At 45.5% G+C, this 25,880-nt stretch overlaps 1 protein-coding gene across 2 annotated transcripts; it reads left to right on the top strand.

Annotated features, from left to right (window-relative positions):
• On the top strand, positions 1–25,880 carry IAH1 (isoamyl acetate hydrolyzing esterase 1 (putative)). Of its 2 annotated transcripts, XM_068280320.1 has the most exons (8): positions 1–64; positions 860–875; positions 10,149–10,215; positions 16,842–16,894; positions 18,810–18,955; positions 21,066–21,227; positions 23,090–23,211; positions 25,434–25,880. In XM_068280320.1, exons 3-8 carry the CDS (start codon positions 10,168–10,170, stop codon positions 25,623–25,625), a joined length of 723 nt encoding a protein of 240 aa, XP_068136421.1. In that variant the 5' UTR covers positions 1–64; positions 860–875; positions 10,149–10,167; the 3' UTR covers positions 25,626–25,880. The 2 variants fall into 2 exon arrangements, with proteins under 2 accessions (XP_068136421.1, XP_068136420.1); XM_068280319.1 differs by lacking the exons at positions 1–64; positions 860–875 and adding an exon at positions 3,440–3,572.

Raw genomic sequence — 25,880 nt, 5'->3', positions numbered from 1 at the left:
GCGGGAAGCCGGGAACAGGACCTGGTGACGATTTCCTCCTCCCTCCTGTCAGTTCCTTGTCTGGTAGAGATGGGAAGTTCGGATCTTTTCAATGATCCGGATGATTCGAATCGGATCATTGAAGAGATCCGGATCTTTGATCCGAATCTCGGATCATTTTACTACTGGAAGCATTCGGGGGTGAAATGAACAGCAGGACAGGTCTGTGGACAGGAGACGGGGAGGGATTGGACACACAGAGAAGGGGAGAAGATGGACAGAGGGCAGGGAGTGGACAGAGAAGGGAGGAGGGACGAGCAGAGAGCAGAAATGTTTGCACGTAATACCCACATGCTGAAGTCATATGCTTTACATATATTTCACCTATATGCTCATCTGTACACTTTGAAAGAAAAGGTCGCACAGTGAAAGAAAGCATTCCCAGAAGATAAGTGCAGCTGTTTAGTGCCCAGTGCAGGAGGATTATATTGCCTTTCAATCACACTGTCTGCAAAGTTACTGAGCTGTGCTGAGCCAAAAGCTTCCAATGTGATCACTGTGCACAACTACAGAACAGACAGCCTATAACGAGCAGCACGTTATAACCAGTATGTGTGCTCTACACATCTGGCAGTGGCACCCATGTCCCCTCTCTCTCATCTACCTGTCTCCCTGCAAGGCTGCCTCCCATCCAACAGAGCGATCCATCTCTGCTATGCTTCCAGGACCCCGCTGCCCGCTGAGAGGGGGCGTGTCGCGCCTGGCCCCGCCCCTTTTGCGATCCGAATCGTTCATTTTGATGATTCGGATGATCGACTCATAAAATAGATTCGGATCAAAGATCCGAATCGTTCATGATCCGGACAACACTATTGTCTGGATCCAGCGGCAGCTCTGTGAGTATTTCCAAAAGTGTCTTTCCCTTGTTCTCAATGTCCAATACACAGAACTGCACTAACACGCTCTTTTATGATAATACATCCCTTTCCCAGCTGTAATCCAGGCAGTGTGGGTGTTACAGGAGCTGTGGGGCTAAAGCAGGTGTGATTTACAGTGTGAGATTGAAGAACATTTGATTAGTTCCACACTCTGATTTTACTGCATAGTTAACATTTAATACGAGGACACGGAATATCTGATGCCCTTCATAAATGAAGGGTTCACAATTTGATTATTACAGTACTTGAATATAGCAAGCAGAGAGGGATATGGAGGCTGCCATATTTGTTTCCTTATAAGCAATACCAGTTGCCTGGCAGCCCTGCTGATCCTCTGCCTCTAATACTTTTAGCCATAGCCACTGAACAAGCATGCAGCAGATCAGATGTTTCTGATATTATTGTCAGATCTGACAAGATTAGCTGCATGCTTGTTTCTGGTGTGATTCTGACACTACCAGAGCCGGGACAAGGTCCTCCAGCTCTCAAGGCTGACACACCAAAGTGCACCTCTCCAACTCCAGCTGTCACACACTGATTGCTATTAGACTTATGCTGGGCATACACGGCTCGATGCCCCCTTATCAATCGAGCCGCTGATGGCTCGATTGATAATATCCAACGTGTCCGATCACCGCGGGGATCGATTCTGCGCTCGATACCCGCGGCCGGAATGCTCGATTGATGATATCCGACGTGTCCGATCACCGCGGGGATCGATTCCGCGCTCGATACCCACGGCCGGACAATAGCGGCGAATCGAGCGGGAGATAAGAAGCGCCGGCGGGGATGAGCGGGAATCGATCTGGGTGGACGAGCGGGCATGCGGTGGGAGTCGATCCGGCGGCTAATCGGCCACCGGATCGACCCGTGTATGCCCAGCATAAGAGGCGCCCCTGGGCCCCCAACTCCTTAAAGTGGAACTCCAGTTAAAATAATGTAATAATAAAAAAAGTGCTTCATTTTAACAATAATTATGTATAAATTATTTAGTCAGTGTTTGCCCATTGTAAAATCTTTCCTCTCCCTGATTTACATTCTGACATTTATCACATGGTGAAATTTTTACTACTAGCAGGTGATGTCAGTGGAAGGAGATGTGGCTTTCTTTTTTGGCAGTTGGAAACAGCTGTATACAGTACAGTTATTTCCCACAATGCAACAAAGCTTCCACAGTGTGATGTCAGAACCATGGTCCTGACATCACACTGTGGGAGGGGTTTCACCCAGGACTGTGGAGTCGGTCCAAAAATCCACCGACTCCGACTCCTCAGTTTAGGATTCCACCGACTCCGACTCCTCGACTCCGACTCCTCTAATTTGCATATTACAATTTTGTTGATTAAAAGTATGTAACATGAAATTCGTCTCTTAACTGCCAACGCTTAGGAATTTTACAAGACAACTGAAGTGAGAAGGATATGTAGACTACTATATTTATTCCCTTTAGACTAAAACTAGTCCTTGGTAAGAGTACTTGTAAAAGGTACAAACCGGAACAAAGAACATCTATCAGGCCCTAGGCAATGTAAGTGTGGGTGCATGTAAGAATGATGTGCAGGTACTCTGCAGGGGAATGAGGAAATTGTAAACAGACAACACCTCTGCGTTCAATGTGCACAGCATTCTCAGTGGATTCCCTGCAGCTCTGTGGGGAGTGCATATGTAGAGTATAGTACTACTGTGTAACAAAGTAAACCTGTGACAGATGAAATTAAAGTTTTATACATACCTGGGGCTTCCTCCAGCCGCCTTCAGGATAATCAGTCCCTCGTTGTCCTCCTCCACCACCTGGATCTTCTGCTATGAGTCCAGGTACTTGAGCCAGTCGGGCGTAGTGCGCATGCACACACTCCGCCACCAGGAGCGTACTACACCTGTGCAGCACTATTGTGCAGGTGCAGAACGCTCCTGGCTGTGAGAGCGGCATGCGGCCGGACAGCGCTGACTGACTGAATTACCAGGACTCATAGCAGAAGATCCGGGTGGTGGAGGACAGCGAGGGACTGATTAGCCTGAAGGGGGCTGGAGGAAGCCCCAGGTATGTATAAAACTTTACTTTTCATCCATCTCAGTTACCCTTTAATTTGTAGTCACCAAACCAAATTTTAACAACATATCAAATTATTTGATTTCATCAGCAAAGGGAGTGCATACATTTGCATAAATCAGCATCAATGCAGAATTATTTCCATCTCGTTGACCATCTCTATTAGTGACACGGCTACACATCAGGCTTTATTCTTACAGCACAGATGTTGTTATTTAGTATATATAAGAGATTCCTGTGTACACATCATATATACAGTCACAATCAGATATGTATATCTGACCTTAAAAATACGGGGACTGCTTTATTGAAGCAGCACAAGTAACTAATGTTGATTGGTTTATTTTATTTTTGTGGACTAAGCACAGCTATTACTGTAGATATACATTATTTTTAATGACTATTATCTGAGAAATAGAACATTTTATCATATTTTCTATTTTAATTACAGTTGCAAATTCATTAGGAGTCGGAGCATTTTTTCCCGACTCCGACTCCAGGCACCCAAAATTGCCCGACTCCGACTCCACGACTCCGACTCCACAGCCCTGGTTTCACCACAATATCAGGCAAACAGACCCCCCTGATGATCTGTTTGATAAATGGTAAACATCTCTCATGGGATAGGGGGTATCAACTACTGATTGGGATGAAGTTCAAATCTTGGTTACAGTTTCTCTTTAATCTCTGGTTATCTGGCTTGCAGTCACTGCTATGTATCCCCCTTTTTATTTCTCTCTGCTTTAACCACTTGAGGACCACAGTGGTAACCCCCCCCTAAAGACCAGGACAATTTTAACTAAAATGGCCACTGCAGCTTTAAGGCCAAGTTGCAGGGCCGCACAACACAGCACACAAGTGATTCCCCCCCCCTTTCCCCCCACTAACAGAGCACTCTGTTGGTGGGGTCTGATCGCCCCCCCCCCCCCCCCCCCCCAGGTGTATGGTTTTTTTATAAATATTTATCTGTCACTTTTTTAAACAAACTGTACTTTCCCCCCCCCTCATATTCTCCTCCCTCCCTCCCTGCAGTCAGCCAATCCTGCGATCGGCTGTCATATGAGAGCCGATTGCTCTCTTGTCCCCCAGGGGGACAGTCGCGTCACACGGCTGTCCCCAGTACAGCGCTGCTGCTGATCGCAGCACTGTACTATGTGTGAAGACGGCAGTTTCGCCTTCTAACAGTCTCCCGAGCGGCAATCTACTGCAAAACAGAGCCCCAGGACTTGACGCCAATTGGCGTTAGGCGGTCCTGAGGCTGCCGCTGCGGCCACGCCCACTGGCGTTAGCTGGTCGGCAACAAGTTAAAGAGAACCCGAGGTGGGCAGATGGGACACCGAGGCATGTTCTCCGCCTCATGACATGCCTCTGTGTTTCCACACCGCAGCTCTCTGCCCCCCCACGCCACGTTATAGCCCCCCGAGATTAGCGACAATATTTGTCGCTATCTCGGAGGTAAACACAGGGAGAGGGATTCCCTATTGAAAACGCCAGCCAGGGGCGTTCCTGCAGGGCTTCCACAGCTGCCATTGGACGGCTCTCTCTCCCTGGCCGCTCCCCCGCCTCCCTGCATGCTGCGAGAGACACACAGTCTCTCCTTAGAGCGTCGTGACCTATAGGTCACGAAAGTGGAAGTGGGTCAGTGCGGCCCACAGGAGCGGCTACCTGATCCGATCACACCTCTGACAGGTTTTTTGTGAGCCCACCTCGGGCTCTCTTTAAACACAATAGGGGAAGGATAGCTGAGTGAATTGTGCGCCACCTCCTACACTGCGCCCTGAGGCTGGAACCTTTCTCGCCTCTGCCTTGGCTGGACACTACTGCAGCCAAATAGACCAGCAGGGCCTCCCTGGCATTATGATTATTTCCAGATTTAGGGTCTAAAAGCCGTGAAATTTATTTACAAGCTTTTAGACCCCAAAAAACAGCAAAAAAAACATACCGCAGAGAGCTTGAATCTTGAATCTGCAGCAGATCCTGCATATAATTGCATTCAGGCATGGGATTACTGCTCTGAGCTGCGGATTTCCGTCCCGAGCCTGACTCTGGATTACCGCTAAGGAGATAAGGGAATAAATATGGCAGCCTCCATATACTTCTCGCTACAGTTGTCCTTTAACCACTTAAGCCAATCTGGATTAATATATTTGTAAGAAAATCGCCACTCAAAGGCAGTCTGGACAAATATATCCATCCAGCAGTGTTGTGGCGGTTGTGCACGCATATCCGCGTGCAGGCGGCTCGTTCCCTGCAGCTATTACAGGGGATTGATTGCTGAAGAGGAATGAGTGTTCCCCCGAAGCAAACGATCCCCTGTGAATGAATCAAGATGCCTCCAATCAGGAAACGTATGTCAAAAATGTAAAAAAAAAAAAAAGATCTCGCACTTCCTGGTATCTTCCAGGAGAGTGCTTATCGTCACCTAGTGGCCAAAAAGTAAAATTAAGGTAGAAATAGAAAAAAAAAAAAAATACACACTGAATAAAAACTGATTGACCCCCCCACCCTGCCCGTCACGTTTACAAAAAAAAATTAAAAAAATTACAGTTTTAAAAAAAATACAGTTTCCTTAGGGACTAAACTTTTTAATATTAGTGACTAGACTATATACTCTGTTCAGCGCTGCGGAAGATGTCGGCGCTATATAAATACTTAATAATAATAATATGTATGTTGTGAAGGTATATTACTATTATTTTGAGCCTATACGAGCTTGTAATTAGTGATGGAAGCAAAACTGAAAAAATGCACCTTTATTTCCAAATAAAATATTTGCGCCATACATTGTACTAGGGAAATATTTTAAACGTTGCAATAACTGGTACAAATGGGCAAATAAAATGTTTGGGTTTTATCCACCGTAGAACGTTTTATTTTAAAACGATAATGACCAAAAACTGAGAAATAATGATTATTTTTCTTATTATTCCTGTTAAAATGCATTTAGAATAAAATAATCCTTAGCAAAACAAGATATAGATCATTTAGGTGTGATAAGTAGTGATAAAATAATTGGCGAATGAATGGAAGGAGTGCTGACGGGAAAATTGCTTCTGACCTAGAGGTGAAAACACCTGCGGGCTGAAATGGTTAATCTGTGACTTTATGCAAGTTATTTCTTCTACACGAAGTAGAATTAGTGGGGAATAAACCAGAACTTTGTACAGTGCTGATCAGAATTGAAGGGATAATAATTGAACTAGCATTTGGCGCTAGTCTAGTTTAGGGGACCCAGCAGGAAACCTCATAGGGAAAAGTTCTCCGGTCACAGTACCTTCTGACAACATAAAGCATTGTGATTTGCCAAATATTGTGGGTGTTGTTTACTACAACCCATTGGAAACCTAGCAAGTCAAACAAACACAGAACATTTATATCGCGCTTTTCTCCTGGCGGACTCAAAGTGCCAGAACTGCAGCCACTAGTGTTCGCTCTATAGGCAGTAGCAGTGTTAGGGAGACTTGCCCAAGGTCTCCTACTGAATTCAAGAGCGTGCCACTCCCAAATCACTTTAGCTGAATTTCCCTATCAGGTTTCCTGCTGGTTTCCCTAAAGTAGACTGGCGTACATTTTATTGTCCTAATGAGAGGAATGTGGAGGCGTCCATATTTATGTTAAACAATGCACATTGCCTGGCTGTCTTGTTGTTCCTTTTGCCTCTAATACTTTTAGCCTTATGCCCTGAACAAGCATACAGATCAGTTGTTTGACTGGTTTTGATGCATGCTTGTTTCAGGTGTGTGATTCAGGCACTACTAATGCATCAAAGATCAGCTGAATTGCCAGGCAACTGGTATGGTTTAAAAACAAATATGGCAGCCCTCTCATTAAACTTGTCATTTAAAGTACTACTATAGCAAGAGGGATATGGAGGCTGCCATATTTATTTCCTTTTAAGTGATACCAGTTGCCTGGCTGCCCTGCTGATCCTCTGCCTCTAATAAATTTAGCCACAGACCCTGAACAAGCATGCAGCAGATCAGGTGTTTCTACATTATTGTCAGATCTGACTGGATTAGCCGCATGCTTGTTTCTGGAGTGATTCAGACACTACTGCAGCTATATAGATCAGCAGAGCTGCCAGGCAAATGGTATTGTTTAAAAGGAAATAAATATGGCAGCCTCCATATTCTTTTCACTACAGTTGTCCTTTAAAGGGACACTTAAAGGGAACCTGAAGCGAGTAAAATTATTTAAAATAAACACAATGTAGCTGCAAATGAATATTACATACTTACCTCACCGTCAGTTCCTCTCAGAAGCTCACCATTTTCCTCTTACAGTGATCACTTCCAGTTCTGACAACATTTTGTCAGAACGGAAATAGACCAGTTGCTGTCAGTTATACTGTATATCAGCTGCTGTCAGTTACAACTGAATGTGCAAGGTAATGTCCATGTTTCCCTATGGCTCAAATGGATGATATTACAGTTTAACGGTGTGCTGATCAGGAAGCTGTTATGGGGTAATGGCCATTTTTAAAATGGAGGACAGAGAATTCCATTGATCACAGTGAACGAATGGGATGCAGGAGAGGAGAAAAAGATTGAGGCGTAGACTACACAGGAGGTAAGTATGGCCTGTGTATGATTATTTTGACTTTTTATTTTCAGTTCAGGTTCTCTTTAAGACTTAAAAAAATGAGTTTTACTCACCTGGAGCTTCTACCAGCCCCCTGCAGCTGTCCAGTGCCCTCGCAGTCTCGCTCGCCGGCAGCTACTTCCATTTTCGCCGATAGGCCTGGGAACGCGAGTGATTCTGTGCGTTCCTGGCCGCAATAGCAGTATAGAGGGCGCTATTGCGACCAGGAATGAAGAATCACTCGCGTTCCCAGGCCTGTCGCCGAAAACGGAAGTAGCTGGTGGCAGAGACAGGAGGATTCCAGTAAGATTGCGTGGGAACCGGACAGCTGCAGGGGGCTGGTAGAAGCCCCAGGTGAGTAAAACGAATTTTTTTTTTCTAGCCTTAGGGCCGGTTCACACGGACGGCAGGCGACGTTGGGGCGGCCAGGAAGTCGCGTCGTCCTGTGACGTCCCGTTCGGTGGCGGCGGTACAGAGATCGTCGCGATCGGCGTTTCTCAAGCCGCAGGGGGACATGAGCAGTGTTCTCCCCAGAAATTTTTTCCAGCCGGGTGGCATGAAAAAGTAGCCGGGTGGGGCACAACAGGGGGAATGCAGGGCCGTGTAAGCTTTGCTGACAGCATAGCAGAAGGAGGAAACGAGACGATATCAGCCGGGTGCTTACCAAAATTAGCCGGATGGAGGCCTGGGGAAAACACTGAGCCTCCATATGACTCTTGCTTTATTGCTAGGTACAGAGATGCTAGGTGAGATTTTCTGCCCGATTTACTGTCAGAACGATTATTTCCAACATGTCCGATCTGCTTTCTGATCAATTGCCGAGCATTTTCCGATCGATTTCCGTTCACTTCAATAGGAAATTGATCGGAAAATGCTCGAAAATCGATCAGAACGCAGATCGGTCATGTTTGAAATAATGGATCTGACAGTAAATCAGCCGGAAAATCTGTGTGTACCCAGTATTATATATGCACCATCTGTCTTAAAGTGAACCTGCCAAGTCAAAACCAGGAAAAACGGTTGTTTGATTGTTTTCAATGTGCTATTACAGTGCCTTTTGTTTGCGTTTGAAAAAAACAAAACAAAAATAGGCTTGATTTGCAGTACACAAATCCGGTTCACAGTGCAGGTGAAACAGACATCATATTGTTATACGTATTGGGCATCATTAATGGTTCCGATCAACCACTATTGTTCCGTCAATGTTTTTTGGGGTTGGTTCCTCTACCAATCATCTGATTGGTAAGGTTTTCATTATTTGTGGACCCCATTGTTGTGGAACCACAAGGCTCAGCATGTCCTACAGATTTAACTGAGAAGCTGCAAATTCACACATAGGTATGAACTGGGTTTTTTTTTTGAGAAAATGCAAAGCTCAGCATGGTTTGAAAGGACATGCTGGCCCCTTGAGATTCCAGAGATTAGTGTATCCTAAGGGTTAAAAAAGAGGGGGTGGGAATACACTTCAGGACAGAGCTTTATGTGTGCAAGCTGACCTAAGGTCACAGCTTTTTTTTTGCCTGTACCTATCAGATCAGACTGCTTTTTTTCCCCTTCAGCGCTGCTGTCTGTGTGCTGTTCTCTGGGCAACCAGGACATCCCGCTCTCTGCAGCGAGTGGAGATCTGCTCCATGCGTCTGACACCCGGGGGAGGAAGTGAGTGATTGCCTGCACTCCTCTCTTCAGTCTGACAAAAGTGCCGTAATTCAGAGATGGGAAAGTTAGTACGGCACGTAATTGTACAACAATTGTACGGTGGGGACTGGGGAGGGAGAGAGACAAGTGAGACAGCCATGAGGAGGAAAGGAGGCAATAAATACCAAGATTACAAAGCCAGACGGGCTGTAGTTTGCCCAGCTCTGCTTTTAGTCACACAGGCTCCAGCGTCCCTTCACGATCGTGCAAGCACAGACAGAGTGAGAGACTGCTTGCAACGTACCTCGTTCTAACTTCCTAGAAGAGCACTATGCAGTATAACAGATGGCCCCGCCTATTGCCATGCCGAGCCAATGAGTGTACGAGCCAGCCGGAAAGCAGGAGATCTCGTACGTAGAGGAGCTGAGCTTGCTGGGCACAGAGGAGTCAGCGCTGAGTGCAGAGAACAGCGCTGGCTTTTCTAATATGCAAAATAGCAGCCGGGCGGGGCCTTAATTCACCCGGGCGGCGCGCCCACTTAATTGATCCTGGGGAGAACACTGCATGAGGCCGCGCCGGCTAGCCGTCCCTGGACGTTGCATGCGGCTTCTAGGGACGGCCGAAACGATGCGTTAAATCGGGATCAGAACGCTGCGTTTATGCAATCGACGGTAATCGACGGTAACCGCGCAATGCTAAACGCTCCTATTCACTTGAATGGGAGAGTTTAGCCGATGGGTCCCGAACGCTTGACGGTAGACGCCGCCAAGCGTCCGTGTGAACCGGCCCTTAAGTGACCCTTTAAGTAGAAGCACACCCACACTTTAATCTGGTTGGTTTTGCCATCTTTGCACCTGCCTTGATAACTTGCCTTGATACATTTCTGTGTCACTTTTTTTCCTTGTTAGAAAACATGATACTGTCTTCTTTGAAGTCGATGGATTATTTTGTCCTGTATGTTTTAGGTCTCCACTGAACACTGAGATGATTTCATGGCCACTTGTCATTTTGTTTGGCGATTCCATCACTCAGGTAAGTGGATCCTTCTTCTGCTCATGCCTCTAGCTGATTTACTAAGGCGTCTCCACCAGAGGGGATACTGTAAGTTATTCAGCAAACCTCTATTAGGGGGTAAAGACTACAACCCTTGCCTGGCTCCAGAGCTGGCACTACTATAGGGGCAGCCTGTGCAATTCCCCCACGGCCCAGAGTGCTGCTCCCCCACAGGTCTCCCCACCCACCCCCTCCCAACCTGGGCTCCCTGCAAAGTTTTTGGCAGCATAGCAACTTGCCTATCCTGGCTCCCCAGCTTGATTCTCGCTGGCCGCATCCTCTCAGTGACCTCGCACATGCCAGTATGAAACATAAGATTAGGCGCCCCCGGGGGAATAAAGATGAGAGCACGGAGGAGTGGAGCAGCGTGCCTTCAGGAACAGGTGAGTTGCTATGCTGCAAAAAAACTTTACAGGGGTCTTGGGGAACACGAAGTTAATGGGGGGATCTGGGGAATGAACTTGGGTCGAGGTGGCCCCAGGTTATTTTTGTCCTGGGGCCACATTGTAGTTAGAGCCGGCTGGCACACACTTAAGGTGCCCATACACTAACACAATTTCCCGCCGATAGACAGCAGATTCGATCACTGTGATCGAATCTGCTGTGAAATAGATAACGCAAACACGGACCGATCTATCGATTTCTATCCGAAATCAATCAATTCCGTCGATCTGCCCAGGCGGAAAATTTCGCTCGATTGCCGGAGGGTCTGGAGCGCGTCGTTAGCGACAACCGACGCCTTGTGGCAGCAATACATCACCTGCCCGGCCGGCGCGAGTCCCCGGGACCCTGCAGTCTCTCATTTCTTCCGGCATCTTCTCTTAACTTCCTGTCCCGTCCTGTGAGAAAGCGAAGTTCAAACAAGGGTGCTCTACTGTTTGAACTTTCTGCTTGTGACAGAACGGGACAGGAAGTGAAGGGACGATGGAGTATGCTGGAAGAAGTGGGAGACTGCGGGGACCCGGGGAATCATGCCGATGGACAGGTAATGTATTGTGGTTGGCCAGGGGAGCAGTTCTGGCAGTTCCACAGGTTGTGAATCGATTTCATGCTGAAATCGATTTAAAATCTGTTTGCAGTGTATGGACTGCCATTAGATCCCTCTCTGATCAGATTCGATCAGAGAGGGATCTATCTGTTTGTCGATCTGGTGGCAAATCGACCAGTGTATGCCTGCCTTTACTCCAAGAATTCTGTTGTAGCTATAGTAGGACAACCTAACAGAAGGGACAGACGGCAAAGAGAGGTGGTAAACGGACCATACTGAAAATGGGTTATCAGTGGGGTGCCACAAGGGACAGTACTAGGTCCAAGTCTTTTTAATTTTAATTTTATAATGAGTTAGTAGATGGAATATATAGTAATATTGTCATTTTAGCAGATTATACAAAATTATGCAGAATCATCTAAGCAGGATAGTGACATATTCCTGACCACATGGCCCTATGGGTAGGTATGTGGCAGATGAAATGTGATATTAATAAATGTAAAGTAATGCACCTTGACCGTGCCAATGGTAGATCACCATATAAGATAAATGGCATACAGCCGGGAACATCAAACTTGGAGAAGGACTGGGACTACTGGTGATAAATTCAAGTGACACTGAAGCCCCCAAAAGCGTATGATATAATGAATTGTATGTGTAGTACGTATAATTAATAGAACATTAGTAGCAAAGAAAAGTCTCATATTTTTTATTTTCAGTTATATAGCTATTTTTCTATAACATTGCATCATTCTGTCATATTTGCAGTTTACATATTACACTCTGTATTTTAAATGATGAAATAGTGCAGAGCTAATGACCTTTTGAACTTCCTGGCAGAAAAACCAAACAATAAAAATGAAATAATAAATAAATAATAATACATAAAATAAAAACAAACAGAAAAATAAACAAAAAACTGCGAGAGACTGGTTGAGATAAGTGCTTCAGAAAATAGCATTGCTCTCTGACTGAATTAGGGCTGGTGCACACCAAAACCCGCTAGCAGATCCGCAAAACGCTAGCAGATTTTTAAACGCTTTTTTTTATTTTTATGAGGCGTTTTGCTAGCGTTTTGCGGATTGCTGCTGCGGTTTTCAGTATAGTAGATTTCATATATTGTTACAGTAAAGCTGTTACTGAACAGCTTCTGTAACAAAAACGCCTGCAAAACCGCTCTGAACAGGCGTTTTTCAGAGCGGTTTGCGTTTTTCCTATACTTAACATTGAGGCAGAAACGCATCCGAAATCCAAAAAATGCCTCACCCAGGCATTTTTCGTTTCTGCAAAACGCCTGCCGCTCTGGTGTGCACCACCCCATTGAGATACATTGACCAAGCAGATCCGCAGCCGCAAGCGGATCTGAAAACGCCCAAAAAGCCGCTCGGTGTGCACCAGCCCTTAGTCAGAGAGCTCAGAGAAGCTCTTTTGCATAGATAACTGAAGTTTCTTAACTCTTCCTGTACTGGAAATAATATGAGACTCATATCTGTGCTACTAATGTTCTATTTCTTAGCTGTACTACACTAACAACTCATTATCTCATAAGTTTATTTTCATTTCAAATTCCCTATAAAGGACAACTGAAGCAAGCGGGATTTGGAGGCTGCCATATTTATTTCCTTTTAAGCAATACTAGTTGCCTGGCTATCCTGCTGATCCCCTGCCTCTAATACTGTTAGACATAGACCCTGAACAAGCATATGCAGACCACGTGTTTCTGACATTATTGTCAGATCTGACAAGATTAGCTGCATGCTTGATTCTGGTGTTAATCAGACACTACTGCAGCCACATAGATCAGCAGGGCTGCCAGCCAACTGGGGTTGTTTAAAAGGAAATAAATATGACAGACTCCATATTCTTTTCACTACAGTTGCCCTTTAAGTAATCGTATACTATTCCTAGCAGCAGACGCTAAAGCAAGTAGAATCCGATTTATTTCGCCAAGTGCGGCAGTTGCCACACCCGGAATTATTTTTGGTATACATTGGCATAGAGCATAGTACAAGAACAACATCAAAACATAACTAGCCAGTAGCAATACAGAAGTGCATTGAAAAACAGATGCAGGCATTGAAACAAAGTAGTGCAAGTACATGTGCAAAATGAACAGACGTAGAACAGGTGCTTAGCTAGTCCTGCTATTTAGTTAATTAGTACTAGGTGCAAATACACATGAAATGAAGAATTGCCCCAGGTTAAGTACATACAGGCTATTTAGGTCTGGGTGACAGCCCTGCTATTCAGCTTTGCTGTGTGCATGGCTCAAGTTCATGGCTAGAGTTCAGAAAGCGCACTGCTTGGGGGGAAAAAGGAGTTCCTGTGTCTGGTGGAAATAGCTCTGTAGCGGTGGTCGGAGCGCATGCGGTTGAAGAAGCGACCACCGTGACCCTATTTGCCCTTGTTCATCAGATGCATTAACTGGGAAATACAATCTTTAGATGCTAGTATACTACTCCTTCTGTATAATTCACTTGTCAGGCCACATCTGGAGTATGGGATACAGTTTTGGGCACCACACCATAGAAAGGACATTGACATAGTCGAAAAAAATACAAATTAATCAGAGGAATGGAAGGTCTCACTTACCAAGAAAGGTTGGACAAACTAGGCTTATTTAGCTTGGAATAAAGACGACTGAGAGGTGACCTTATTAACATATATAAATGCATTACAGGGCAATACATAAGCTTGGCAGATGAGCTTTTTGCCTCTAGGCTTGTATAAAGGACAAGGAAGCATGATCTGCATATAGAGGATAAAGGTTTTTGCCATTTATTCAAAAGGGAACCTAAACAGTAGGAACTAGAGTTTCAATTACCTGGGACTTCTCCCAAACCCCCGCAGCCATCCTGTCCCGCGGCGGTCCTGCATGGCCCTCCGTTCCCCTGCCGCGATTTAGTTTCGGTTCTGCTGACTGATAAACAGGCGGTCCACTGCGCCTGCGCACCCCTGGTGGCGCACATCCTCATACGCGTTCATGGCCACGAGAGTATCCTGCGCAGGCAAAGTAAGAGAAAACCTCGTACTGCGCCTGCGCAGTATGATCAGATCAGTATGATACTAAGCCATGGCGGGGAATGGAAGATCGTTGAGGACCGGCACAGGACGGCTGGGAGAAGCCCCAGATAAGTGAAACTTTTTACTTCCTACGGTTTAGGTTCCCTTTAAGAAGGGGTTATTTACAGTAAAAGTGGTTAAATCGGAAATATCTTGGGTCCAAATATTTATGGATCTAAAACAATAAATGTTACTAACACCCCTATAATTTCAGTTCCCAAAGCACGGGCTTAGGGATAATATTTGACTCCTTTCTCTCTCTTTTATTCCTCACATTCACTCCGTAACCAACTCCTGTCATCTCCAACTCAATAACATATCTCGCATCCGACCTTTTCTCACTCAAGACACAACTAAAATGTTAGTACATGCTCTCATAATATCTCGTCTAGGCTATTGTAATATACTGCTTTTGTGGACTACCAACTAACAGACTGGCAAGCCTCAATCTGTACTGAACTCGGCTGCTCGTCTCCTCTTTCTTCTCGCTCTTCCTCCACTGCTCCCCTCTGTCAAGCTCTGTTAACCAGAGGATCCATTTCAAACCCTTACAGTGTACTGGAGCCGAAGCTCAGGTACAAAATTAGATACTTGCCTAAAGAGAGGGAAGGCTCAGGATCCTATTAAGGCTTCCATCTGTATTCTGACGTCCCCATCACTGAACGTGGCCCCCCAGAAGATTAGTGACAAGGCATTGCCACTAATCATATCAGGGCTACGCAGCTGCTCCTCCTGCAGTGTAGCCATGCAGTAAGACGGAGCCGCTCCATGTTACTGTGAATGTGCGGGCGGGCTTGCGCAGTTACTGCACGGGCCTTTACAGAGTAGGAGGGCAGCCATGATCTGGAGGAGAGCCGCGCTCAATGATGGGGGACATCAGAGCAGGGAGGGAATCCTCAATAGGATCCTGAGGCTTCCCTCTCTACAGGTAAGTATCTCATTTTGATCCTGAACTTCGGCTTCGGATCACTTTAACCCTAACCTACAAAGCTCTCCACAATCTCCCCTGTACATCTCCTCACTAGTTTCTAGATATCAACCTAATCGCAATCTCAGATCTGCACACGACATTCTTGTGTCCTCCTGCAGAATCACCTCCTCGCATTCGCGTATACAAGATTTCGCACATGCTTCACCCCTCCTCTGGAATGCCCTTCCACAACACCTCTGTCAAGCTCCAACCTTTGAAATCTTTAAATGCTCCCTCAAAACTCACTTTTTTCAACAAGCATAAAGGTCCGTACACACGCCGGACTGGAGGCAACGACGGGTCCGTCGTCACCTCCCGCTGGGTGGGCGTTCCAGCGACAGTCTGGCGTGTGTAGTCTGTCGGCGGACTGATACGGCTGTTTCTGAGCGATCCGCCGGGCGGATCGCTCAGAAACAGCCGTATCAGTCTGCAGACAGACTGTACACACGCCGGACTGTCGCTGGAACGCCCACCCAGCGGGAGGTGACGACGGACCCATCGTTGCCTCCACTCCGGCGTGTGTACGGACCTTTAGAGCTTCAACTTCGGCCATTCCCCATTTGACCTCTGGTAAAGTTGTACTTCTTACTATATAATTTAAAAACACACTGCCTCTAGAGATGATTATTGTATACTATCCCATCTCTTGTCTCCCCCCCCCCCATTCATTTAGATTGTGAGCTCGCAAGGGCAGGGCTTTCTCCCCCTTTTGTTTCTTGGAATTTGATATGCGCTTTGAGTCCTACGGAAGAAAATCGCTTTACAAATGTTATTTGTTGTTGTTTTATTCATCATGTTACTTTTGTCACTGTCATTACCACTACTTTATTTTGTACCAGTTCTGTATTTTGTATATTGGTGTGCACCATTGTCTGTAAGACCTTTTCTGCTGACTTCTGGGTCTTGAATTTCTATGGTCATGGTGAACCCACTTGCTGCCACGGCTGTGTGGTCTCCGGATCATGGTCATGTCCTGTGAGGAGTCATTTAAAAAATTATCACAGGATTTTTTTTATCGGTGAATTATAATTCTGTGATGGAATTCAACACGTAAAGAACGAGCGAGGTGAGGAAATTTAAATCTTTACTTACCTGGGGCTTATTCCAGCCCCTAGAAGTCACGTCTCCCTCGCCGCATCTTCTCCTGTCCCCCGCTGGCAGCCTTTGAAGTTTGCCGACCTGCGCCGGTGTGCGCCTGCGTCAGCTGGAGCGTACTTTGTCTACGCAATAGGCTCCTGATGACGTGGGCGATACACGTGCGGCACAAGCACGACGCATCCGCAGAAGACTGGGGTGGTGATGTTCAGAGGCTGCCAGCGGTAGACGGGAGAAGACTGGAGCTGCAGCAAGGGACACACAGCAACATTTTGGGGCTGGAAGAAGCCCCAGGCATGTAAAGATAGTTTTATTTCCTCACCTCCCCTGTCCTTTAAAAATATGTAACCCCACTGAGGATCCGTGGAGGTATCTGGAGGCACCAGGTTACATCTGAACCATGGGTGGCAAAATAAGTAAATGGTTTGTATTCCCCTCTCTTTCTGCAACAGAATCTATTAATGTGCTGATTTTCTTTCTTTCATCTAGTTTGCATTTGAAGCCAATGGATGGGGATCCGCCCTCTCTAGCAAACTTGTAAGGTGAGTGCAGCTTTCAGCCACACAGTTAAAGTTTAGGCCTCGTTCACATCATTTAGCGCAGATGGCTGTGCGATCGGAACGCAATGCAATCGCACGCCATCTGCGCTCCTATGTGCTGCGCTGCAGATCCCATTCATTACAATGAATGGGATCTGCGTTGCGATTCACAAAAATGCGTGCCACGCAGCGCATATGATGGGAACGGTAGAAGGGCTGTCTATGCCCTTCTACCGTTCTTGCGTGTCGCACACTATACGCGCTGCCAAAATGCGCACGGCAGCCCGCATAGTCTGAACGAGGCCTTAGTCTGGCTGTATAGTGTAATGGTTAAGGGCTCTGCCTCTGACACAGGAGACCTGGGTTCGAATCTCGGCTCTGCCTGTTCAGTAAGCCAGCACCTATTTAGTAGGAGACCTTGGGCAAGACTCCCTAACACTGCTACTGCCAATAGAGCGCGCCCTAGTGGCTGCAGCTCTGGCGCTTTGAGTCCGCCAGGAGAAAAGCGCGATATAAATGTTCTGTGTTTGTTTGTTTGTTTGTTAGTCGTTAACTGGTAAAATTAGTTTTAAAAATGAGAAATTCCATTTTCATTAAAAGGGGCTGCTATGGATACCGGCGATATACAAATCTTGTAATTCAACATTATTACAACGTATCTACTTATTTAAAGTTGAAGCCCAGCCAAGGTTTCCGATGACTGGCAATTTTTTTTTAAGGGAATAGCAATTGTTTTTGCAACCTCGCAACATGGGTGCAGGTGTGCAGTTACGCAATTGACATTTTGCGATGTGCAGCAACAATGACTGTAACATCGGATCCCTCGTTTGCGCCCGTCATATGCCATCGCGTACACCCGCAAGGAGATGGATCGAGGAACGCTCGTTGTTGGGGGACGTCACTGGGATCCATCTTCCTGTGTCGTGAGGTGAGTATTCAGCTTAAAGGGAACTTAAACAGAATAAAAAAAAAAAAAAAGAAGACTTTAACTTACCTGGGGCTTCTACCAGCCCCCTGCAGCTGCGATGTGCCCACGCTGTCACCAAGTGTCTCTCCAGTCCCCCACAGCAATCCTCTTCCAGCCGGATAACTAGCGAGTTGACAGGCCACTGCGCATGCGCATCTGTGGCCGCGAGCGTCTTCGATCACACTCCCATCCCCAGGAGCGTTCTGCACATGTGCAGTAGAGATTTTTTTGTATTGCACAATCGCAGAGCGCTCCAATCCACATGAAAGCGATTATGTGTTCGGACCAGGGCCATGCATCCAAGTGACAGAGGGTCGCTGCAGGGGACCGGAGGATTCCATTGTCACGATGCGGGCACAGGGCGGCTGCAGGGGGCTGGTAAAGGCCCCAGGTAAGTTAAACTTGTTTTGTTTTCTACAGTTAAGGTTCATTTTAAGAGCGCTCACCATGCATGTGCCAAACACCATGCCCAGCCTCATGCATTAATGCGCACTAACATGAACACACTCTTCGACAATAAGCATAGGACTGGGGCTGACTGCTCTAAAACACATGCATGCAACCATGAGGATGCCAAGGAGAGGTATGACAAGCTGTTATTAATAAGTCTGCTGACAGCTGTACCTCGAAGAAAAGTCACATGACCAGGTGAGAAGCCACTGAGAGCATTGAGAGAGATTGATCTGGACCTTTATATCTGAAAGCAGAAGCTAATTGAATAAGTTATTTTCAAAAATGACATGACTGACGGATTATTCAGCAGTTGAAATCTGGTCAGTGGCTTCTGCTAGTAAAATAAGAAACATGTATCCTACATGGAAAGAATGCTATACATTGTGTACACCTTTCTTAGTGCTGTTGAAGGAAGTGACAGTTCCATTGTATGTTCGTTTCCTCCATTTTGGCTACGATAGGCCTGTATTTTTAGCAATATGCTCTTTCTACCTACAGAAAATGTGACGTCCTGAACCGCGGTCTGTCCGGGTATAACACCAGATGGGCTAAATACATTCTCCCGAAACTGATTACCAGCGCCCAGGCAGAAAACACAGTTGCACTTACCATTTTCTTTGGTGCCAATGACTGCTCCTTACAAGGCAAGTGCAAGTGACTCCGCCTTCCTTATTTTTATGGCTTTTCACTTGGAAGTATTTTATGTAGGGCAACACTAGTGTCAAATTTAAATGATCAGATGGTTTAATTGTACTCAGCCAGACTGCCAGGTAACTGATATTGTTTAAAGTGGACCTGAACTTTTGCACAGGGCAAAAGGAAAACAGAGAGAAATGCAACCTATGTTTTAGAGAGCAGTAGTAATCACAAGTGTAATTTGATCTCAGCTGTCAGCACAGAAATTAGTCAGTCCTCAGCAGACACAGCAAATATTTAAACACAGGAAGATTAACCCTTTGTCTGCTTCCATTAACCTCCTTGCCGGTTATCCCGAGCTCAGCTCGGGGTAACCCGCGCAGGAGGATTTCTCAGGCCCCGCTGGGCTGATTTGCATAATTTTTTTTTGTTACATGCAGCTAGCACTTTGCTAGCTGCTTGCAACATTCGATCACCGCCGCTCGTTGCCGATCCGCTGCTATCTGCCGTGCCCCCCCCCTCCAGACCCCGTGCGCAGCCTGGCCAATCAGTGACAGGAAGCGCTGAGGGGTGGATCGGGATTCCCTCTGACGTCCCGACGATGTCGCCATGGCGACCGGGGAAGCCCAGCAGGAAATCCCGTTCTAAACAGGATTTCCTGCTTACTCCGATCGCCGGAAGCGATCAGAATGGCTGCAGGGCTCGCTACATGATTTAAAAAAAAAAAAATTAAAAGTGCTGCGCTGCCCCCTTACCGCCAGAATTGGAATGGCAAGGGGGTTGAGCAGGATGTTCTTTGACAATGCTGTGAGCAAAATATTGATTTACATCATCTAGTTGTTGACTACAAACCAACATAGAATAGTTTTATTGTAATTTTTTATGTGTTACTGTGGAAGAACTCTGCTCACACCATAAGCCAGGGCTGTCTAACTCCAGTCCTCGAGGGCAGAGGTCCTCACACATTTTTGGCACAGCTCACATGAACTGATGGGACTGAATCAGGAAAGGTGCAGTTCATCAAGCAGAGCACATTTCTCTGTCCATCCCAAACACTGGCATGGATAGGGCCGTCAAGGACAGGAGTTGGGCACCACTGCCATAACCTGACTAGACTGTTCAGAAATGCTTTACACAGTTCCTGATTGCAAACCACAGATACAGAATGTGCTTTCATGTGAATTCAATATGAATCGGGGACTGAGACAAAGGAAGGCCTTGTTCTGAAGAGTAATTAGAAAGATTGGAAAAAAAAAAGGTGGGCAGTTAGTAAATTGACCATCCCGCCAACGCATGACTTAAAGGGACTCCGAGCAGTGCAGAAACTATGGAAAGCTGCATATCATTTTAAAGCTCTCTTTCTCCTCTTTCCAATGATATATAAACCGCCGCCCTACGCCTTTTAGTTTCTGCTATTTTCGCGATCAAAATTGCCACGGCTGCAATTTCGATCGCGAAAATAGAGAAAACACAGGGCGACTTTTTCTCAAAGTCAGCAGCTCCATTCCGCAGAAAAAGTCGCCCTGTGTAATACAATGTAACTATGGAAAGATGGATATCATTTTAAAGCTGTCTTTCTCCTCTTTCTGGTGACACCTAAATCGTTGCCCTACGCCTTTTAGTTTACTCTATTTTCACGATCAAAGCCGCGGCAATTTCAATCACGAAAATAGTGAAAACTAAAAGGCGTAGGGCGGCGGTTTATATATCATTGGAAAGAGGAAAAAGAGAGCTTTAAAATGATATGCATCTTTCCATAGTTTCTGCACTGCTCGGTGTCCCTTTAAGGTGCGTACACACACACTACCGCCGGCAATGACGGGTCCGCCGGACCCTCCTGCTGGGCGGACGTTCAGCCAACAGTAGCACATGTGTACGCACTGTAGGCGGACTGATAAGGCTGTTTCTGAATGATCCGCTCAGCAGATCACTCAAGTCCAGTCTTATCAGCTGAACGACAGACTGTACACACGCCCGATTTGACGTCCAAACGACGGGTCGTTTGAAAAAATCTGACGTGTGTATGTAGCTTAATGATGACAGTTAGGACTGGACTCCCAGCAGGGATGATGGCTCCACAATGAGAGGTAATGACTGTTATTTTTCTTTCACACACAGATGAGAATCCACAGCAGCATGTTCCCCTGGAGGAATACACAGACAATCTGAAGACTATGATCCACTATCTGAAATCTGTGGGCATCACACCCGATAAAATTATCCTCATTACTCCACCACCGCTTCACGAGGCATCCTGGGAGAAACAGTGCATTTTGAAAGGTACTTTGAAAGTTTAATGGGACATTGTGGGACAAAAATTGCACAAAGCAGTTTGAGGGTATGAGTAAATCATCATCAGCAGAGAGCCCAGATAGGTCCTGTGTTAGGCCTCTTGCACACTGCAAGCAATTCAGATTCTGATTCCGCTTTTTAATCAGTTTTTACCTCCGATTCAGATTCAGATTTGCAGTGTGCAAGGAGCAAACTGCAAATCTGAATCGGAAGTAAAAACAGATTAAAAAGCGGAATCTGAATTGCTTGCAGTGTGCAAGAGGCCTTAAGGCGCCCATTAACTTTACAATCTCCCAAGCAATCAACCATTCGAACGTTGTGATCGATCGGAAACTATCACTCAGACCCACCAACATAGGGAAAAATGATAAGCAGTCTGATCAGACTAATAAAGTCAAACTGAAATTTGTATAGAACACGTTCGTCGTCAATCAGCATCATTAACTGTAAATGATCAGATGAATCGTACAGTCGATCATTCAAGTGATTGTATTGTTAATGGGCACCTTTAGCTCCAGCTACACCTGGACTTCCTGGTGGTGAAGTCTGACAACAGTGATTCCAGCAGCAGTGTTATCCAGGCGCAGCTGTAGCCGCCCTTGTGCTTGAAAAGGACCGCGGTCCTGATCAGATTTCCAACAAAAGCCCTTATCAGAAATCTTTGGGGGGTCTGTGAGCAGCAACGGGGGAGTGAAGGGTGGCGTGAGATGACTCTACAGGATCCAGAGGATTGCCTCTTTTTAGGCATTTCCTTTTGACCCAAGCTTTGGCTCGGGAAACCACTTTAAAGAGAAGTAGTAAAAATAACATAATGTAAAATTTTTTTTTATTTTTTACAATATTCATTTATAGATTTAGTCAGTGTTTCCCCATTGTAAAATCTTTCCTCTCCATTACTTACAGAATTTATCACTAGTGGAGACATCTGTGATTTGTATGGAATGTTCAATACTGAGAGTTATATGCACAGAGGGAGATACTGCTTGCTTGGCAGGTGGAAAAAAAGACATTATGAGCTTGCCAGACTCTTGGTTCATAATTGGCTTTGTGCATAGATTGTTGATATTATGCATTGCACTTTATGTTGCCTTAGCACCTTGTAGCTTTAGCACCTTATGCACCTTGGGCAGCACGGTGGCGTAATGGTTAGCGCTCTCGCCTTGCAGTGCTGGGTCCCCGGTTCGAATCCCAGCCAGGGCACTATCTGCAAAGAGTTTGTATGTTCTCTCCGTGTCTGCGTGGGTTTCCTCCGGGCACTCCGGTTTCCTCCCACATTCCAAAAAAACACAAAACATACAGATAAGTTAATTGGCTACCTCTAAAAATTGGCCCTAGACTACAGTACTTACACTACATAATATAGACATTTGGCAATGGTAGGGATTAGATTGTGAGCTCCTTTGAGGGACAGTTAGTGACAAGATATATATATATATATATATATATATACATACACTGTACAGCGCTGCGTAATATGTCGGCGCTATATAAATACTAAATAATAATAATAATTATGCAACTTAGTACTCACTGGGGTCTTCCCTGATGAAGCCCCTTTAGGTGTGAAACAAGTAGGGATTTCTTTGGGGTGTTAGTCACTGTTTATTCAGTGCAGTCTTAGGTGTGTTCAGGCGAGAGGGAGAGAGAGGGAGAGAGATAGAGGTACATGTACACATATATTTTCTACTGAGGCTCTTCATAACCTTTTGTGTTTCCTAAAATAGAATAGAATGTTGTCAGGTATGTCTCTAGTGCAATTTTTCTGTAAGGCTTGGCTGTTTCTCCTTGTAAGAAAATAGCCTGAGGTAATATGATGTAAGTGGCTACATGTCCATGCTGTTATTATCCAGGGTGTAAACTGAATCGTCACAACAATATAACTGGGGAATATGCCAAGGCCTGCACTCAGGTTGCTCAGGAGTACGGCGCAGATGTTGTGGATCTGTGGAATCTAATGCAAGAAGGAAGTCAGGTAAGGAGATTTTCCCTCTCAATTTTTTTTAATTAAACACAAACTTCTCATTTAAGTATTTGGATAGCTTATTGCTTGAACTAGGTATGTACTGTAGATCTTGTAGTTACTAGCGCCATCTGCTGGCAGATGTTAGCATTTGCAGAGTAAATATTGTAGTGGTTTTTTTTTTTGTTTTTTTTTTAAAGAAGGCCTAATTCATTTACAATAGTAGTAGTCTAATCCTTTTTGCTGAAAGTAACCTTTTTGGGGTGATGGTGCACACTGATAGGGTCCATGAGGTCAATGTACTCCAGCCTGAATCTGAAACCCACAACTCAAACCAACATGCACGTTTTTGTGCCCACAACTAAAGGGTTAGACAGGGAGGTATGGATGATTTGAAAGAACAGTTACACACACTTAAGTTTTGTGGAAAAAAAAAAAAAAAAAAAATGTAATTTTATCAATGTGTTGCTTGGATGTTGCCATTAGACAAATTGAAGAAAATCAAAAGAAGAAAATTAAAACATTAAGTACGAAAAATAACATCTGTTAAATGGCGTCCATTTTTGTCCATACACTCCTGTAGACGTGTTGAAAAGTTGACCATGCTCCTCTGAAGCATTTCACGTGGAACTGCTCGAATTTCTCGTTTTATTGTCTCACTCAGGGCTTCAAGTGTACGTGGTTTGTCTATGTATACTCGTGCTTTGAGGTAGTCCCATAAGAAATAGTCACAAGGTGACAGGTGAAATGATTCCGAAAACGTCTCTGTGTTTAAATGACAGAACGGCCCGTTTCAATAAAGGTGCTATACACAAACACACGATGCTCTATCCACCACGTCTCCATTGTTACTGAAATGGACAGATATCCCCATTCTTTATCCACCAAGGTTATCCCAGCTTTGCGTGGCGCCCCGTTCAAATCATCCATACCTCCCTGCCTAACCCTGTATTTTCATAACATGCCTTCACCTCTGTCATGTGGTAGGAAAGAGTGAAAATACCATGTCACACCTGATCCTCAAATACCCTAACCAGCCCCTCCCCCCCCCCCCCCCCGGGTGGTCTGATTCTTTCCCGATTTTAGGGTCTAAATGCGGTGCAATTTTTTTTGCAAGCTTTTAGACCCAAAAACGGGGGGGGAAATCAAACCGCAGAGAGATCTGCAGCAGCCCTGCACTTACCTCCCTGGGATCCAGCTCTGCAGTTCTCCCTCCGTCCTCCGGGTGACGCTGTAATCCTATAGTGAGACCACTGTCTGTCCTCATGACGACAAATTGCAATCTCACCGGAGGGATGCAGAGACTCCGAGAACAGGAAGGAGAATGGCTGCCGGCATCTGGATCCCTGGGGAGTTAAAACGCCCGCTGCGCACTATGCTCTGCACAGTCCTGCCGGCGGCTACCAAGAGTCATGCTGGGGGGTTACTGCTCCTGGCTTGTTTTTTCCACCCTGAGCCTTAATCCTTATAACTGCCAAGGGGTTAACCCTTAGACTGCCACAGATATCTATAGGTTGTTGCATAGCCATACTTCTAAAGGCTTTTCAGTGCAAAACTACTTCCGCCAGCAAACGTTTTTGTGCCCCCCATTTCCATAATGTCCGATTTGCTGGGTTTCCTGTGTCTGAAATTGGACAGGGAAACGCAGCCTATTGAAATCTATAAACTGCCATTCGATTTTCATGCAGCAGAAAGATTGGAAGGCGTGCATTAAAAAAAAAAAGCATCCGGTTTCCAAATGCATATGTTGAGAGGGATTTGGATACGTTCTCACATCACTGCAAGGTCTTGGCGTCCGTCTTGTGAGATGCCGACTGGAAATGGGTCCTTATTCCTTTACCACCAATGTCTAAAAGCATTAAGTACAAAGTTTTGTAACGTGACATTCACACAGGAATTCAGTTTTGCAAACCCAGAAAGTTAAGTAGTAAATAAATGAACAGTGCAAAAATGATCTTTGTGCAACACACAACACATCGTGCCTTGCAAATTATATTCTACACAATGTGCATTAAAACACATGAGCCTAAACTAAGATTTCAGTGCACCAATACTGCACGTACTGATGTTTTTGTTATAGTATTATGGAAGGAAATGCAGAATGGTTTAAATGGCTCACTTTGCTAAGACTGGACACAGGGCACGTTGAACCTTATGGCTGGCCCTGTTTACTTGTAATGTACTGTATATAAAGTATTTATCAGTACTGTCCAATGTGATTGATGTGTTCACAGGATTATACAGTGTACCTGTCAGACGGGCTTCATTTATCTGATGAAGGTAACCAGTTCGTGGAGTCCAAACTGTGGCCAATCCTGGAGGAGAAGGTGGGCACTCTCCCCTTCATCTTACCCTACTGGAATGATGTGGACAACGAAAACCCAGAATCCTGTCTGTTCAGCAACACCACAAAGACAGAAGACTAGATCCAGGCAGATGGAGACTAATGATCAAATCTCCTCTATCAGATGCAGGGCTGCCCAACTCCGGAACCAGATGAAATCTGGATAGTTGTTATCCAGATTTCATCCGGTTAAATCAAATCACCTGTGGGGGGGGGTGTTAATCTTACCCATCTGACGTCTTCTTAGGTCTGTCCCTCGGCGACTCACACGATGCGGTCCAAGCGGCGGTCACGTGATTACAAACACTTCCTCCTTCCAGGTGAAATCTGGATAGTT

The sequence above is a fragment of the Hyperolius riggenbachi genome, chromosome 4, assembly GCF_040937935.1.
Source record: "Hyperolius riggenbachi isolate aHypRig1 chromosome 4, aHypRig1.pri, whole genome shotgun sequence".
NCBI lineage: Eukaryota > Metazoa > Chordata > Amphibia > Anura > Hyperoliidae > Hyperolius > Hyperolius riggenbachi.
Note: the sequence above shows the minus strand (reverse complement) of the source record. Positions and strands in the feature narration are given on the sequence as shown.

Bases quoted from the DNA above. Each gene is read 5' to 3' on its own strand.
- IAH1 (XM_068280320.1), top strand. From the start codon at position 10,168: ATGATTTCATGGCCACTTGTCATTTTGTTTGGCGATTCCATCACTCAG. The intron at 21,228-23,089 runs GTACTTTGAAAG...GTTATTATCCAG, and splicing joins GAAACAGTGCATTTTGAAAG to GGTGTAAACTGAATCGTCAC. The intron at 23,212-25,433 runs GTAAGGAGATTT...ATGTGTTCACAG, and splicing joins TAATGCAAGAAGGAAGTCAG to GATTATACAGTGTACCTGTC.